A 16,662-nucleotide genomic window follows, 5' to 3' on the forward strand; every position below is an offset into this window, starting at 1 on the left:
GCTGTGATTTAAGTGATAGCTACAGCTGTGGTAGCTGTAGATTTTAATTTTCAATAGCAATCTGTCCTTTTATTCTGTTTTTGGACTGAATTTTCCAAGGGTGCAGTAGAGGGTTGGGCATAGAGATAGTCTGGTAATGGGTAAGTTGTAATGAGTTAGTTTTAATGTGTCATCTTGAAACAGGGTCCTCACTCTTGGAAATGAGCTACCCCCAAAGGCAGCACAGATATGCATGAGGTTGTGTTACAGGAGGTCTCAGCCATGCTCAGCTATCACAAACCGTAGGTGAGAGCACCAGTATGAAAGCATTTCCCACCTACACAGAAAGTGTTTTTTCCATTTCGCATATGGTATTAAAGATACAGCAAACCCACAACTGGAATGCAAAGGACTGGCTTTAGCTGAAATGTAAGTTCACACCATTTTATGTTTTAATCATTAAGTGCGAATGCTTGAAACCAAGCGGACGTGCCTAAAAATAGAGTACGCTGTTTGCTTAGGTGCTGGAATGTTTCAGGTGTTAGTTGTGATTATAAAGCTACATGCACTTAATTTTTGAGGCAGGGTGCTGAAACCACTGAGCAAACCCAAAGGATGCCGATGATCCTGATGCCGACAGATGTAATACCACTCCCCACAAGAGACCCCTCTTTAGCTGACATGGGAGCGTGGTAACTTACTCCAGGATGGACTTTAATCTACTGCAGGCAGCAAGGGTGTTTTCTGAGAAACTTCAAACTAACCAGCCAACCATTCCCAATAGCCCAGGAAGAGAATGAGCCTGGGCAAGATACTCAAGAGAATGCAAACACCTCATAACCCTTAAAAGCCTGAGCTCCCCAGGGGCAGTTGCTGGTCCGAAACCCCCCAGGGTCGGCGACAGCTGAGAAATCCTTTGGCTGATCTTGCAATAAAGCTTCAATTGATGCCAAGAGGGGAGCAGCCCAGAGAGGTGCAATCCAGATGGTGATGGCTCAGGATGACAAATGACTCCAGCAGATTTTTGTAAGGGGTGATGATGTAGTTCAGGTGCTTGCAATGGCTGATAAAATGTTTAAAGCCCTTGCCAAGGAAATGATGTCAACAAGCAGTCTGTCTCAGGAGATGGATCCCTGGGGGACAGTCTGCATTAAGTCACAGAATTTTCATCCACTCTGCTGTGATGCCTGTTTTGTATATTTTAATTATGTGTTTGTGTTTGGGGGAGGGTGTGTTTTTGCTTTTGACTGTTCCCCAGGCTTTATCTCCTAGGATGCTTCTCTTTTTATGAGGAAAGTACTCACATTTCAGTGCAAGGATGCCAAATGTCTGGCGGCCGTTTGTCCAAACAAGGGGACTTGTTAGATCAGCAGTGGACACTTGAATGCAATTGCAGTTGTGTCTGTGCTGCTGGCTCCTACTTATCTTGAGGGCATTTAAAGTTCACATGGTCAACACTGTGTAATTCATATGAAGGGCTACTTGGGTTTGGGGTTTTTTTCTTCTCTTTCAAGTGGTGTAGGAGACACCCACTTGAATGGCTTGCATCATCCAGAGGTAGAAGCCAAAGGCTTCAGTGGCTCGGTGCTAAGAAACTTTCATAGGCAGTAGGAACGGACAAAGAACTCCTGTCCTGGAATAATTTATTGATAAAGGAATTTAGACTTCTTTTCCCCTGCTTTTGATTTGTCTTGGAGTTGTTTAGTTTGCTTGTACAACAATGAAAACAAAACCCAAGGTAGCAGATGAAAGCAGGACTCCTGCTGTCAGATCAGCCTTAAAAATAACCTGGTTAAGATCAGATAAAAAATATACTCATTATCCACTAATGAAATAATTGCTTTGTTAAGAATCTGCAAAAATCAGATTTTGGCATGATTTTCTGGTGCTGAGTCATTCACACTAATACCTGTGATGTGAAGAGTGGTGGCTTTTGACTGTGTCTTGAGATTGATGCGTTTGATGTACTCACCTGGTATGTGATCATGCAAGTTAATTCTCCAGCTACTGATCCGTCTCTCCCACCTGCCTGCTGGGGAATGGGAATAGTGGGAGGAGGCATGATTTGACCCAAGGTGGGGCAGGCAACTGGGAGCAGTGCTTTTAATTTATCCCACATCAGTGAAGGATGCTGGGCAGTGGTGTGCTGGTATGGCATTCCCAGTAGACTCCCTGTTCCCATAGAGGAGGATGCTACAGTGGTCGTTCCTTGAAGGCAATTGCTTATATGCTGGTCTGAATGTGGTGCATTGCTGTTTGGGAGACTTTGCACTGGTTCCGTGCTGGTTTTCAGCTGTGTGTGATCAGCATGTTGGCTGCCAGCTCCTATGAAGCCTTTTGAAGTCACTTTTTTTAATTCATGAAACTTAGAACTTTTTCTTGAGTGTCACATTTCCAAGACAGCTTCATGGCCAGTGAGGAAGAGCTCACTGTTTGCTTCTGCTGTTCCTATGGGGGAAAACCTGTGAAGTTTGTAAGTGGGAACCAGTCCCTGCAGACAGACAGTAAAAATCGACGTTGAAATGCCGAGGGAGGGAGACATACCGTGGGCTGTGTTGGGGCCCGTGGCAGTCAGTGTGTGCGTACAGACCTTGCCTGGTTATTGGTATTCTCATCAGGGCTTATCTCTGTTTTTATTTAAAAATTGTTACATATTTACACCAGGTTCTGCTGAATTGCTGCTGTGACAGAAAGTGCTTTTTTGTAGACAACTATTTTACATTTTCCATTTTACTGTCTGGCTTTTTAACTACTTACTGCGTTTCTGTTTTCCATTTGTTTACACCTTGCTCCTGCCAAGCTTTTCTTTAATACAAGATTTCAAAGCAATTTTTGCTTTGTATATATAGATTTGCAGCTTCTTGAACAGGGCGCAGTCAAAATCAGTCAAACCCCTTTAAACTCCCCTGCAATTAGCTGGTGAAAGAAAAGGGGGGAAGAACGGCTCCGATGTCTTTTATTTATTTATTTATTTATTTTCCTCAACACTCAGAGGAAAAACGTTCCTTTTTGTTTTATTAATGATGTGCTTATGAAATCGAGCGTTTGATGGTATGCACTTGGAGCAGGCAGAAGGCGAGCTTCCCCACGTTGCGCTGGCAGCGTACTTCCTTTCTGATCTGTAGCACGCTAGTTTATTCCAGATGTAGGCTCGCTCTGCACAGAGGCTGCCTGATGTACAATGGCTTCACGGTGGAGAAAGATGGCCTGCAGGGACCCACTTGAAGCTGCCAGCTGTATTCTCTATTCTCACTTGCGGTCTGTTACATAAGATGACCCATTTTTTTGCTTGCGATTAATCCAAGTAGAATATTCATACTGTCTTTAAAACATTTTAATTATTTGTAGCTTAGGCACTTTGAAGTTGATCAGCTTCAAGTGGAAAAATCTGGTCCAAAGGGCTGCCTGCTTGAAAGAGCCAAGTTAGGAGGAAAGTTGAGTCACCTAAAAGTGATGGAACTGCAGAGAACAAAAATTAGCCATTAGCCCTACTGCAGCCTGACTTGACCATTTGTGTTTCTGCTTGCTATGTGAGGGAAGTAAAAAAATATAGGTCTGGAAGGGACTCAAGAAATGACCCAGTCTCATCTCCTCTTCTGAGAAAAATGTTGGTCCGTCAAGTCCGTGAAACCCTTCCATTGAGAGGAATATGCACAGTCCCTCTGCGTAGGCGGGTCTGCTGCTGCTCTGGGTTTACAAGCAAAGTCCATGGGGTGGATCTGAGCAGAGTTAACATTTGCGCCCGGGAGATGGGGAACAAATCTCTAAAGGGCAATTCTGGCTTCTTACTCCTTTGACACTCTGAAAGCAAGCACAGATGTCTTTCTGAGTGTCCATCTTGGCCGAATCTCATGTGAATTGCGTGGAATTTTCTGGATTGTCATATACAGGTATTCAGCCCGTGTTATCTCATGGGGGGTTTCTCAAGTGCTGAGCTGTGTTATTGTGACCTGCCATTGGTTAAGGGATATAGGTTGGTCTCCTTAAGCGTGACCAGAGCCTGGGTATCACCTAGTCCCTGGCTGCGACAGGAGCTGGTAGTGCCTCTCTCTCTGTCCTTGCTGAGGACGTCTGGAGTTTGAGATAGCTGACTGGACTGGCATCAGCACATCTGTGTGCTTTAAAAGGCACAAGATGCTTTTGCACTGAGAGCTGTGGGTGCACGTGTGCAGATTTATTGTGTCACTTGTGAACGAAGCTGGGGGGATTATTCTGAGTCATTTATAAATGAAGCCGTGAGAATTACTCTGAAAGGATGGAAAAGTTCAGATGTTAATAGGACTATGAAACTGACAGTGGCCAAGCAGTAACCAGAATTGTGCAGCTGATCAGAGGAGAGCGGTCAGCTCTTGACAAGCTTAAACTTGTCCTCCTCTGGGCAGAGATTTTGCAGGCTCCAAGGACAGTGACATCAAACCTGCAGACTGCCCAATCTAACTACACTTGAAGTTTCTGTGGGGTTTTCTAAGTCTCTGGAGTGGAGTGAATACACCAGAATCCTAGCGTTCATTTAAAGACTAAGTGAGCTTGTAGTCTTTTGTTTATGAAGGAAAGCTTGAAAATATGATCCTTTAAAAAAAATTCAAAATTAAAGACATGCATCACTCTGCTTTTTTTTTCTTTTCTTTTTTTTAAAGCATTAAAATTTGTGTTGTTGAACCTGAGAATCTCTAATAACTCAATAAAACTGGTTTTAAGTAAAATTTAAATGCATTTACAAATCCTTGGAATTGGCACAAAACTCTACTATTAAGGCTTTCCTGTGATGGAGTCACATAAAATGCACATAAAAAGCAGCAGCCTTTCCTAGCTGGTAGTGATGTATCCCATGCTGCTCCATGCAAAAGAGGTAGCAGCTTTGTGGGTAGGGGAAAGGGGTTCTGCTGATCACCCCTTTTCTCCAAGAGGCCTCAAGCAAAGGCTAGCAGTCTGCTTTTTAATACTTAGCTTTCAAAATCTTGGAGTGACGTACGTCGGAGGTATGTGTGTATTGGTTGGGGACGTTTGCTTTGTAGCACGTGGTTAAATGAAGAGCTATGAATGTTTTATGAAGAAGAGAGGAAGAACAGTGAGGGGATCTGATTTCCAGTCGACGCCAAATTGTTTATTCCTAGTGAAATGCATGCAGCTGACCTGCAGGGACTTGGGGGACAGCCTTTTCTTACCCAGGGGATGGTGACCATGTCATTTGAAAATGAGTGAAAGAAATACATATTTGAGTATGTGCCAAATAGTTTTGTTGTCTTTATTGTGGCTGCGTTCTGCCATCCATGTTCAGACTGAGTAATGCTTTACTTTGCAAGTGCTTTTGATTTCAGTGTGAGTTCAAGTGGAATAAGATGGTGCTTGCATTAAGTGCAGCAGAGTCTTGCCGTTTGCTGCTGAGTGCTTTGCTATGTAAATGAATATTTGAGAGTGGGTCAGTTAAGAATAAATCCGGGATTTTTTTTTTCTTTTAATAAGATGTGTGATAGTGAGGAGTGCTGAGGAATGCAAGCTAGGTGCTGCACGTCATGGGCCTTTGCATAACTCACGTTCCAAAAAGCTTTTGCAAGCCATTAAATGCAATTTTATGACTGCATTGTTAAAATTTATGGGAGGGTCTGCTTCCAAACTGGGTTTAACAACGGGACACTCGGAGTGGCATCTTGTGAGGAGAATAGATGGTCATCGTTCCAGCCTGGGCTTGGTTGGGGGGAGGCAGAGAGATTGTATTTCTCTGTTACACTGTTTTCATTATGGGTGCAAGGTCCTTTATAGCAATAAAACCTCTCTTGAGCATTTTCATGCTGTAGCTCAGTTCTGTTTTTTAAGTAGATAAATATAGTTGACTCTTGCCCCTGCATTTAACATGGCGTCTCATGTATCACTCTATCTCAAAGTATTCTCTGTCCTGACACGTCCTGTTTTTCAGGAGGAGACTGGGCTTTTATCGATGTGCTGAGGATCCCAGTTAAACCTGTTGGGATATTGCCCATGTGCATGACTTTCAAGCTAACAAATTACCCACAGATGTATATGTTTTCAGACTCAAACTTTGGGGTTACCTCTTAAGACACCTGGTTTGTTTTTCCTGTTTCTCCTACTTGGGGTCTAGGGGCTGTGTAACATTATTATGATTATTTTTCACTTTGTTCTTAAGATACTGGTGTAGATACTGACCTCTTTGTTCCTGTATCTAAAAACCTCATCTTGCATTGCATTTAAAAGTTTCAGCGTAGGGCCCGAGTGATCAGGTAAAAAAAAGCACATTTTCTTCACTTAATAATAAAGGCTCTGATAAACAACGTTGGCCTAAAATCTGCAGGTTGCTGCCACAACCCTTGGCTTTGCCGATATATTTAAGAGTTCCCCTCCTCAGAAACAAGCAGCAAATTGTACGTGCTCTTCACAGTTTGGCATGAAATTTTAATCATCTTTGCTACTTGGGCATTTGCGTGCTGCAAGAACATTACTTGTGTGCATAACAGAGCCAGTCAGAAATAGCTGACCCAGTGCCCAGTGACTACAACACATGGCCTAAAAATTGCCTCCAAATTATGCATTTTGCTGTCTTGCAAGCTTGAAAACTTCCTAGGGTTTCTCATAATTCTGTTATCCTGGTTCTTCCCCTCTCTGAGAGAGTCCCAGCAATTGTCTTCTGTGTCTTGCTTGCTTACTTGTTTTTCTCTTTCCTTTTTTGCTCTGCTGATATCTGCCACACTTGTGTTTCCTTGTGCCCAGTCCTGCTGGTAGGACTCATGGAAACTAGTTTTCGTTTTGCATTTCTGCACTGGTTTTGGCTGGGATAGAATCAATTTTCTTCACAGTAGCTGGTATGGGGCTGTGTTTTGGATTTGTGCTGAGAACAGTGTTGGCAATGCCAAGATGTTTTAGTTACTGCTGAGCAGTGCTTACCCAGAGTCAAGGCCATTTCTGCTCTTCACCCCCCCCCCAGCGAGCAGGCTGGGGGGACACAAAAAGTTGGGAGAGGACACAGCTGGGACAGCTGACCCCAACTGACCAGAGGGGTATTCCAGACCATATGATGTCATGCTCAGCATACAAAGCTGGGGGGATGTTTGGAGTGATGGTGTTTGTCTTCCCAAGTCACCGTTACGCGTGATGGAGCCCTGCTTTCCTGGAGATGGCTGAACACCTGCCTGCCCATGGGAAGTGGTGAATGGATTCCTGGTTTTGCTTTGCTTGCACACGCAGCTTTCGCTTTACCTATTAAACTGTCTTTATCGCAACCCACAAGTTTTCTCACTTTTACCCTTCTGATTCTCTCCCCCCGTCCCAATGTGGGGGGAGTGAGTGAGCGGCTGTGTGGTGCTTAGCTGCCGGCTGGGGTTAAATGATGACAATTTTGTATTGCTCTGGAGTTTGTAAAGCACTTTTTGGATAAATATTTATGATCATTAAAAAAAAAATAATAAAAGTGTCCTAAATATCACTTATTACCTTGCTTATACTGAAAAGTTATTCTCTGCGGTGGGTAAATTTATTATTTACAGTCTCTACAACAGCTGTCTAATAAGAAAAATTTGATTGGCAGCTGATAATTTGAAGCTGGTATTTTCTTTCCTATGTCTCAAATCCTGCAAACCCCTCCAGAGAGGGAAACGCTGCTGTGTGATGCCAGTCTGGTCCCTGCTGCAACAGCAGCTGTGCTACCTGGTGTTCAAGGTCCCCCATGAACAGTGTCTTGCTCCTCTGCAGCCCTGCACAGCTCATCCTTGAGTTTTGGCGAAGGGGTTTGAGACTGCTGGTTGCTTTGGGAAGGATCAGGGCATTGAGAGCAGCACCTCTGCGTGGCTCGAAAAGCTGCAAACAGCCCTGCAAGGAAAATTCTACGTGCTGACCCTGCTCTGTGCTGCCGCCTCCTTTCTGCCTCCTTCGCTTGGACCACAGCTAACCCAGCAAAGCTCAGCAAAAACACCCGTATAGCTTGAGCTATACAGATGTGTGGTGATGGGCAGCAAGGTGCTAAATAGCTCCCTCCTGTACCCTCCCAGCCCTCTCTCATTGTCCAAATCCAAATTCAAGGACTCTCTGCACGTTTTCTCTCAGCGAGAAGGTTGCCGCATATGGAAGATGCACATCCTGAAGGGGACGGACGGGCTGGGAATCCAGATAACAGGAGGCAGAGGGTCGAAGCGGTCCCCTCACAGCATCATCGTCACCCACGTGGAGGAAGGCGGCTCCGCACACAGGTGAGGTGACAAGTGATGCCTTCGTGGGAGTGGGTGTGATGGAGCATACGTGGCCATCGCTGTTAGTCAGACTCATGAGACAGGTGTGGGGGGGTTGTCCTCCCATTGTGTGAGGGTGAGAATACGACATTTTTAGCTTAAAAACTTATTTTTATGATTGGTCACTGAAGCTTCTTCCAGCATGTTTAGTCCAAACTATAGAGAGGTCAAACACTTGCTTCGTGCTGGAGCGTAAACCAAGGAGCCTGATGGCTTGTGGGGCTTTTTCCCCAAGTCCCATTTTGGAAGATGGGCCTTTCCCATGGGATCGGCAGTGGGTGCGTGTGGGTTGTGCAACCCAAGGTGCTCACTGCCAGCCCTGACAGCGGGAAGATGGGGCTCACTGCTGCTCCCTGACCATCTCCAGTGGGGCACAGAGAAGGTTTGAGAGGTCTCAGCCCTGCAAAGAGGGTGAATTGGCTCTGGTTATGACAATGATTCCCTGGGGGCACCTTTCTGAGCCACTCTTTTGGGCAAATAACACTTCATCAACTGATGCAAGCTTAGCGTCAGCCAGATCATGTGTTGTCCATGCCTCCATGTCCCACCGTGTGCCACCGGAGCCCGGCACTGGGGGAGGACTACCCTGCAGCTCCATGTTCCCGCTCTGTTTCCACAGGGACGGCAGGCTGACAGCAGGCGACGAGCTCCTCATGATCAACGGGCAGTCGCTGGTTGGGCTCTCCCACCAGGATGCCGTGGCTCTCCTTCGCTCAGCCGCTGGCCTGGTGCAGCTGGTGGTTGCTAGCAAGGTACGGTCCTCTCCTTGGTGGTCTCCTGAATGTACATCCACCAGTTTGTGCAAGTGCTGCGTGGAAAGGGGATCAAAAATATTTTTGATAGGGAATCACGTGTGCACATTTGCTCCCCTAAATTTAACGCGCAGCTATGGGAAATGTATCAGTAGCTGCCATAAATCTGTGGCAAATTAGCAGGGTATAGACCAACTTAATGATTTGCTTGTATTGTCACTGTCATTCAGTGTGCAAATGAGTCTGTATTTATTCTTGCAGATGTTACTTAAGTTTTGGCCAAAATAATTTTCTTAAAATACATGGTAAATAAAGCAGGCTGTTCTCAGCCTCTTCTGCTTCCTGCCTGTGTAGCCTCCCTAGCTCTCATCTCTTGTCCTATCTGTGTGCCTGAGGTCTCTTGATGATGATCTCTTGGCTTGAGTTCCTTATTTTGTCCTTGTTAATAGCTAGGAGTGGAGCTCTTGCAGATAAAGGAGCATGAAATTTCAGGGAAATGAGAGTGGAACTCATTTATCAGTCAGGCTCTTCATTCTGCTTTCATCGCAGGAGAGGTTGAGGGGATATTACATGGCGTTTTGTCCTTTGTTTACAAAAATCCTGCCCACCCCTGTTTGCCCTCCTCCCTAGACCACAGCCTGCTGCTCCCCGGCTTGGGTTGGTGCAGGTGTTTGGTGGGCAGCCGACAGGCTCCCAAAAGCGCCCGGGGTCTCAAAGATGGACCTGCCTGCAGGTGGGGGCCATCAGGGCCTTTGGGGTGGTGGCAGGAACATCTTGGGCCAAAGGGACCGCTTGTAAACCTGCATTTCCAGGTGGAGTGTGAAGTGTCAGCAAGCCACAGTGTCAGTAATTTTAATTTTTTCTTAGCTTCATCTTCAGGTTGCCCCAAACAGCCTGATGCAGGTTTCTGCAGGTTTAATGTCTGGATGCTCTTATGGCTTCCTGGATGCTTTTATGCTCATGTTTTTCGAGAAGAGGCTTTATCCCACCATATTCAAAGTGAAGAGCCTGTAACTTCTCTGACCTTTCAGTTAGACAGTGAAGTTCATTGAAGACCTTCTGTAAGCTCACAGCCTGGTATTAACCCCACCAGTGTTTATTCTGGAACCAACACGCTTTGACCTGAAGTAGGTACATTTTGTATTTCCTTTAGACAATTGGACTCTTTGCCAAAACACAAGGTGGTAGATGGCATAAATTTCTCTTCAAAATTATTTGCTTGTTCCTGCGATGACTGCATCAAAATAATCGTTGTGAATAAGCTTGCAGCATAAAACTTCACATTCCTGATCAGGCTGTGAATCTGTTGGCCTGTGCTCTGTGCACTTGGACAGTTTTCATGTCCCTGGGAGGAGAACTTGGAAAGGCAAGAGGTGGGGAATCCAGCCCGTGCCGTGTTTCAGGCAGTCTCAGAAAAGGTGTAAATAGGTGAAGTGTTCCCCAGCAGCTCCCTCTGGGTGTTTTTTGTTGGTGTGGGAAAGCAGCCTTGCAGTTTGGCCTGGTGAGCACTCTTGAACGCAGGATTTGTTCTGAAAGCAATAAAATGAGAGTCTGTCTGGCCACTGCTTTTGGCTGATGCACGTGTTTGCCTCCCAGAAAAGGTGCCAAAGACTGGGAACAGATCCTGAAGCATCAGGACTGAGTTGGTAGAGGATCAGTGGGTCAGTTTTTATTTTGTTCTAAGTAGGGTTGTTGGTGTATTATTCTTATGCGTGTAGATAGATAAATGTGTGAAGGGAACATCTGCAAGGAGGGAGCAGGAGCACAGAGTGTGATTTGGGACGCAATGAAATCCATAATGAGGTCTGTAAACTAGTGAGCCTGCTTGCAGTGACATTTGATAAACCCAAAGTGGGGAGGAGCAGGCTGCTGGGGAAGCATTTATTTTAACTTGTCCTTTATGAAATCTAAATGTTTTAGACGTGTATTGGCCTGCATTTACTATGTATGCACTTTAAAACCAGGTCTGCTTTTTATAACTGGACCATTAAAGTCTGAGCACATGGAAGTGTGTGATGAGGGGAGGATTACCAGGGAGCTCTCACTGGGCAGGTGAAATGGAGCAGTTTCACCATGACTTCGGTAGTTTTCTGCAACCGATGTAACATATTTTGTTGTCTCTTGGGTAGGAATCTGCTGAAGGGGATTTTCTGAAGTACCCATCTACCAGTTTGCCAGACTTGCTTAGCACTTGCTCAGTCCAAGACTCTGTCTCTTGCACTGACAATAAAGAAAACGAAGAGCCAGAAGAAGAAGATGTGAAAGGAGTGAGTGTGTCTCCTGAAAAACTGGTCGCTGTAAGTGTGGCTTTGGTGTGACGTTTTTACTCTTTCCCTTGATGCCCGTTTGCATCTGTGGCACTCACCTACCTACGGGGCAGGTCCTTGGGACGGGGCAATCCCACGCAGCCCTTCTTCGCATGGGATGTGGGTGACAAGCTGAGATGGGGATGGCATCTACCACAGCATCTGCCATCTCTGCTACTGCACTGCAGCAAAGCAGCAGCACAGGGAGCAGGAACTCTCATGTCCTCCAAGCTATGTGCCAATCATGGCTTTGTTGTTCTCTCTACCGCTGGATTATTTTCCACCCATTTCCACTGCTTTTGTTGGATCTGATGCAAACTCTCTCGCAGTGCTTACATGGTAATACGCTCTTGTTTCCCCTTCTTTTGTAACTAAACTTCTTTAACAGTTTATGATCCAAGTCTTCCAAGTTTTTATTTGCTCTGTTGAAGCCAACAGACACTTTTGGGGGAAGGGATATGAATTTCTGGCTGTGAACAGTGACTGAAGTTCTGCTGAATAAATGCTGCCAGTTGATAATCTCACTTGCATTCCCTTCAGGGCTGCATTAAGCAGAGATTAAGTGGATTATTGTTATTTATTTGTAATGTAGCAGCTCTCTGAAACTTCATCGGTGTTCTGGGCCTCTGTTGTATTGTACAGACAAAGAATAAAATGATGTTTGCTACTCTAAAGAGCTTGCAGGCTGGTTTTCCAGCAAGGGAAGGCAGGTGGTTTCACTTGAAGCTTTTATGTTTTTTTACTTTTCCCTTCTTGTCTTTTTTTCTCCTCTTTTCTGCGGCAATTATAATAAATCTCTTAAACCTTTGAACGGCTCAGACGTGATGCTGGTTTGGTGATTTGTTTTGGTTTTGTATTCTTATACTTTCCCTTTTCTGAGCAAAAGACCGCTCTGTGGGACAAGTCTCGCGCTGTAGTCTAGCTGATGCTGGTGTTCACTTCGTACCTGCCTGTTATCTCTGACTTTCTTTGAGTCTATGCTTGTAACAGTCCTCACTCTCACATACCTCTTTACTGTGACAAGTTTTGTTATTTCTGCACTGTCTACTCTTATATGTGCCAGGGTGCCTTTTTGGGGGGAGGAAGAGAAAAACAAATAAATCAGGGATGCTTAGCGTGCTGATGGTGTAGTGTTTGTGTGCTAACTTGAGTTGGCACCTAAGCATTCTTTTGGCTATCAAAATACTTTAAATTCTTCTATATATCATGTTTCAAATTCTGGTAATTTTTGATAAGGCTATGGCTCAGCAACACTTAAACATAAAAATCAATTTTGTCAAAAGTTAATTATGTGTGGCTTCAAGATGCAGCTCCCTGGTGTTCCAGTGACTCTTTCGGCACATGTTAGGAGCTATTTGTCATTTGGTTTGCTCCTGGCTTTCCAGCCAGGCTCTGCCTGGTTTTCAGCAATGGCTTTTTTTGTCGGGTTTTTCCTTTCCAGATAAATGTAATGCTAGGGGAAGCTTGAGGTAACTGAGGTGCACGCCACTGTGAAGACCCAGCAGTACAAGCCTACCCAGAGCCCTTCAGCGTGGACCTGAGTTTGGAGCCTGCCCCAATGTCTGTCCCGGTGCCGCTGCAGCTGGCAGTGGTGGTAGCCTAATTCCAAACCAGTTTGATTTGCCTGCCTGTCTGGCACTCTCACCCCTGATGGCCATAGCTCTGTGCTTTCGTAATGCATCACTGGGGGATGGAGGGGAAATCACAGCAATCTGAGTACAATAAACACATTAGAAGAATAGCAGCAAGATTTTTTTTTTGTTCTCTTTTCTGTTTCTGTTAATTTTTTGTTGTTGTTGGAGAGGATGTAGTTCAGAGGGATGTAATTAGGCATTAGTGACTCTCAGTACCTCTTCTTCTATTGCTTGAGCTGCACATGAAATCCTCCCTCTTCTAATCCAAAGCACAGCATGTCTTTGCATTCCTCTGGTAATTGCTGTCTCAGCCTCAGGAGTGCAGACTGGGCTCTCTGCAGCCTGGTGTAGGCAGCCTGTGCGGTGTAGACCCCTTGGCTCTACCCACAGCCTGATCCATCCTCATCAGATCAGGGCAGCCTGAGCTGAGCTGGGCTGTGCAAATCCTGTGTGCCACCAGGCAGGACGTAGGAAGGTAAATATATGGAAAAGATAAGCCACACATGGCTTTTTTCCAACTGGCAAGATGGAAGGGATTTTTCATAGCAAAGCTTAGAAGCCGATTTCAAGGTCAGTATGAACATGAAGCATCACATGATTTTATTTTTTTTAAATATATATGTATAGTCATATAGATTATTGCAAAATTGCTTTGGAAATTACTGTTCTTTGCTGCTCCCACTCTTGATGATACCCACATGTCTTCTCTTTCTCTCATATATATATTCCATTATGTTTATACTGTAGATAAGGGATGACAGTGTGACTGATGACTAAAGCAGGAACTAAGCTGGACCATTTTTATTCAGTGTAAATATAATTGTTTTAGACTTCCAGAGTGGTTGGTACTCAAGGTCTGGACCAGGTAACTGAGGCTGTGATCTCAGTTTAAGCGTCAGACCTCTTAGATTTGAAACAGATTCTCAACCCAGCTCTGGCCAGGAGTTACCTTTCTCACCACCAGTTTCTCACCTCTGACAAGAGGTTAATAAATTCTCTTGTTTACTGTGCAGAGCTTTGTAGAGACTTAAAGGGATGTTGTCAGGTGCTGGGTGGTTAGGTAACAACAAGTAATTCAGAGTGATTTGTTGTCAGCTGAGGCTTCACTGTCCCTTTTCTGACCAGTGCAGTGTATATCTAATTCTTGAGCAAGGGTAGAAAATACTACAAAACTTGCAGGAGCTCTTAGGGTTGTCTAAGATCTTCTTTCATTAACTTTGCTGTGAATATAGTTCAGTGCTGAGTATTCAGAACCACAATTTATAGACCTGATGGACTTGCTGTTAATGCCTTAGCACCTGATTGCTTAAAGGCTGAACCAGGCAGGAAAAATAATAATTTGGAACCAAGGAATATATTCAAATCTTCATCCTTCTAGTTATTTAGAACTCAGCTGGACCAGGCCCTGAGGAACCTTCTCTAACTTGTCTCTGCTTTGAGATGGGGGCTGGACCAGGGACCTCCAAAGGTCCTTTCCAACCTGGCTTACTCTACGATTCTGTGAAAAATTAAAAAAAGGAAAAAAAAAAAAAAAAAAGAAATCTCTTTCTAGGGGCTGGATGTTAAAAATTTTCCCTGTGAGCAAATTCTTTAAAAATCTTAAGTTCTGCTCCAGTGCTTCCAGCCAGGGAAGTATAATCTGAGCTAGTCAGCTTCGCCAGGACACACCAGAACAGTTTAGCAACACTTGAAAACTGTAATTTAAGAGAAGTATCACTTTTAAGTCTTACTTGAAAGTCCACTTCTTGTGTTTCATTAATAAAAATTTCATAATACAATTTAATTGGATCTCTGTTTTTACGAAGTCTCCTTATATAAAGCCCTGTTTAACATGAAACATCCCTTAAAGTTCTGACTTCAATAAAACTTGTGCTACCAGGCAGAAAAAGGATTACATTAATATCCTTAAAGTGTATTTCTTTCAGAGCTAGTTTGGCCAAAATATTCCTGAACTATAGATACGAAATACTGGGCCACAGAGTTGTGTTGTGCTAAATTGTTCTGAGGCACTTGGGGATTTTAAACTCCTCCCCGCTCCCCAATCTGTATTTTGCCTTGTGCAGTTGACATTGCTATTTCAAAATGTCATTATTTATGTTCAAATGAAATAGGATGATATGATAGTATTTGCCTTTGACCATTTATTTTTAATTCTAATTCACTTCTCCTAGTATTTCTGTTGCTTGAAATCGAATCTGTCGCTGTATTGCTGGCTGGTGGAGCAACCTGGGAAATGAACTCTAAAGAGAAAGCAGGTCTGCCAAGAGTTTGCAAAGTGTCTGATGAATTTGGGGCATTTTGGGTCCCCAGATAGAGGCTTAGTTGCTTGAAAATTTTTTTGCCTGGTAGTGCTATGTTGTTCAGTATATGATGATCTGAGTACTTCATTTTTGAAGTGTTCAGCTTCGGTGACCAGCTTCATATTAATGGCTTGAAATTCCAAAAAGTACCTAAATACAAGAAGAGGGTGTCTGCCTCAGGAGGTTTGGATCTGTAATTGCTGGAGGCAGGGAGGGAAAGCTGGGGATTGTTCCTCTGTACTTTGCTTAATCTTGTGCTCTCCCCTGGGTATCTGCCACTCGTGATGCTGGAGGCAGGACCCTGAGCCAAGTCTGTTCTGTGCAGAATGGAATTGTACAAAGGAGAAATTTCTTATTTGGGAAAACAGGTCATCGTTATCCCTACCTGTTGGGGGGGACCTGGGAGGCAAGGCAATTTGCCTCCCCATGCCCAGGCTCACCATGCAGGCAAGCCCTGGGGATACAGCCTCTGGCAGCATCCTTGGCTGTGTGACCCTCTGCTGTGGGGTGGTAAGCCCCTTTTGCTTATGTTTAATCATTCTGTGTTGACCTGAAGTGCTTGATGTGTACCTTCACACAAGCTGTGGGCACATTGCATGCCGTGACCCACAAGATGGCCGTGACCCAGCAAGGTCTTGATCCTCCTACAAGTAACAGAAACAGGATGTCTCCGGTTAAAGGTTTCTTGCATGAGCTGGATTTCCTTACCCCTGGCAAAACCCACTTGTGTTTTTTGCAAGACATGCAGCTGAAAGTGGGTAAATAAACCTGTTCGGGGAATATGAAAAAATGCATTTGTTTAATCCCCCTCCCTCCCTGTTTTTATTCTTTGTCTGAGCTGTAGGTCTGCTTAGTTTTTTTCTGTCATGAGCCTTTCTGTCTTACCAGGCAATTGGTACATAATTACCTGTAGCCATGCAAGCATAATAAGGAAGAGGATAACAATGCTGTAAGTTTCAAAACACTCTTGGGGTCAAAAGTTCTTCTGGAAACACTGGGAGAGAATTTCAGAGAAAGCATTAGCATTAAGAAGGAACAGGAAGCGTAACTCAACAATTACATGTGTGCAGGGTGCGGGGAGGGACCCTCATTACTTGGAGGGCTTGAGTGTTCGTTCCCATTAGGGCACTGCAGTCTCAAAAGAGGTTGCTGAAACACAACTCACTCCTCAAACAGCACTGCATGGCTGGAAAAAAAGCAAGAAAGAGCTTTTGCTGGCAGAAATCTGCTTTGCAATGAAATGCTTTACTTGGCAGGGGGGGAGAAGACAAAGAGCCTGGTGTGAGGCTCGGTTGCGGCCAGCCCTTGTCCTGGAGAAGGGTTTAATAACTCCTTTCCTCTTCATGGTGAGGGCTGTCAGTGTTTGCAGATCCTGCCTTGTGCCAGATCATCCTTGGAAGGGGCAGGTGAGGGCAGGGTCCAGCCGCACCTTAGCATGGGTTGGAGCTGCTGCTCAG

At 44.7% G+C, this 16,662-nt stretch overlaps 1 protein-coding gene across 4 annotated transcripts in view; it reads left to right on the forward strand.

Moving 5' to 3' along the window:
• Nucleotides 1–16,662, forward strand: part of PDZD2 (PDZ domain containing 2) — a 206,897-nt gene that overhangs the window by 141,983 nt on the left and 48,252 nt on the right. For 3 of the 4 annotated variants that reach the window (XM_052775629.1, XM_052775630.1, XM_052775632.1), the window contains 3 exons: nt 8,032–8,174; nt 8,833–8,965; nt 11,095–11,262. The exons of the other annotated variant lie outside the window; for it this stretch is intronic. In XM_052775629.1, coding sequence (XP_052631589.1) covers nt 8,032–8,174; nt 8,833–8,965; nt 11,095–11,262 — 444 coding nt within the window. The remainder of the gene's footprint in view (nt 1–8,031; nt 8,175–8,832; nt 8,966–11,094; nt 11,263–16,662) is intronic. 4 annotated transcript variants of the gene reach the window in all.

Source organism: Harpia harpyja, chromosome Z (genome assembly GCF_026419915.1).
Source record: "Harpia harpyja isolate bHarHar1 chromosome Z, bHarHar1 primary haplotype, whole genome shotgun sequence".
Classification (NCBI taxonomy): Eukaryota; Metazoa; Chordata; class Aves; order Accipitriformes; family Accipitridae; genus Harpia; species Harpia harpyja.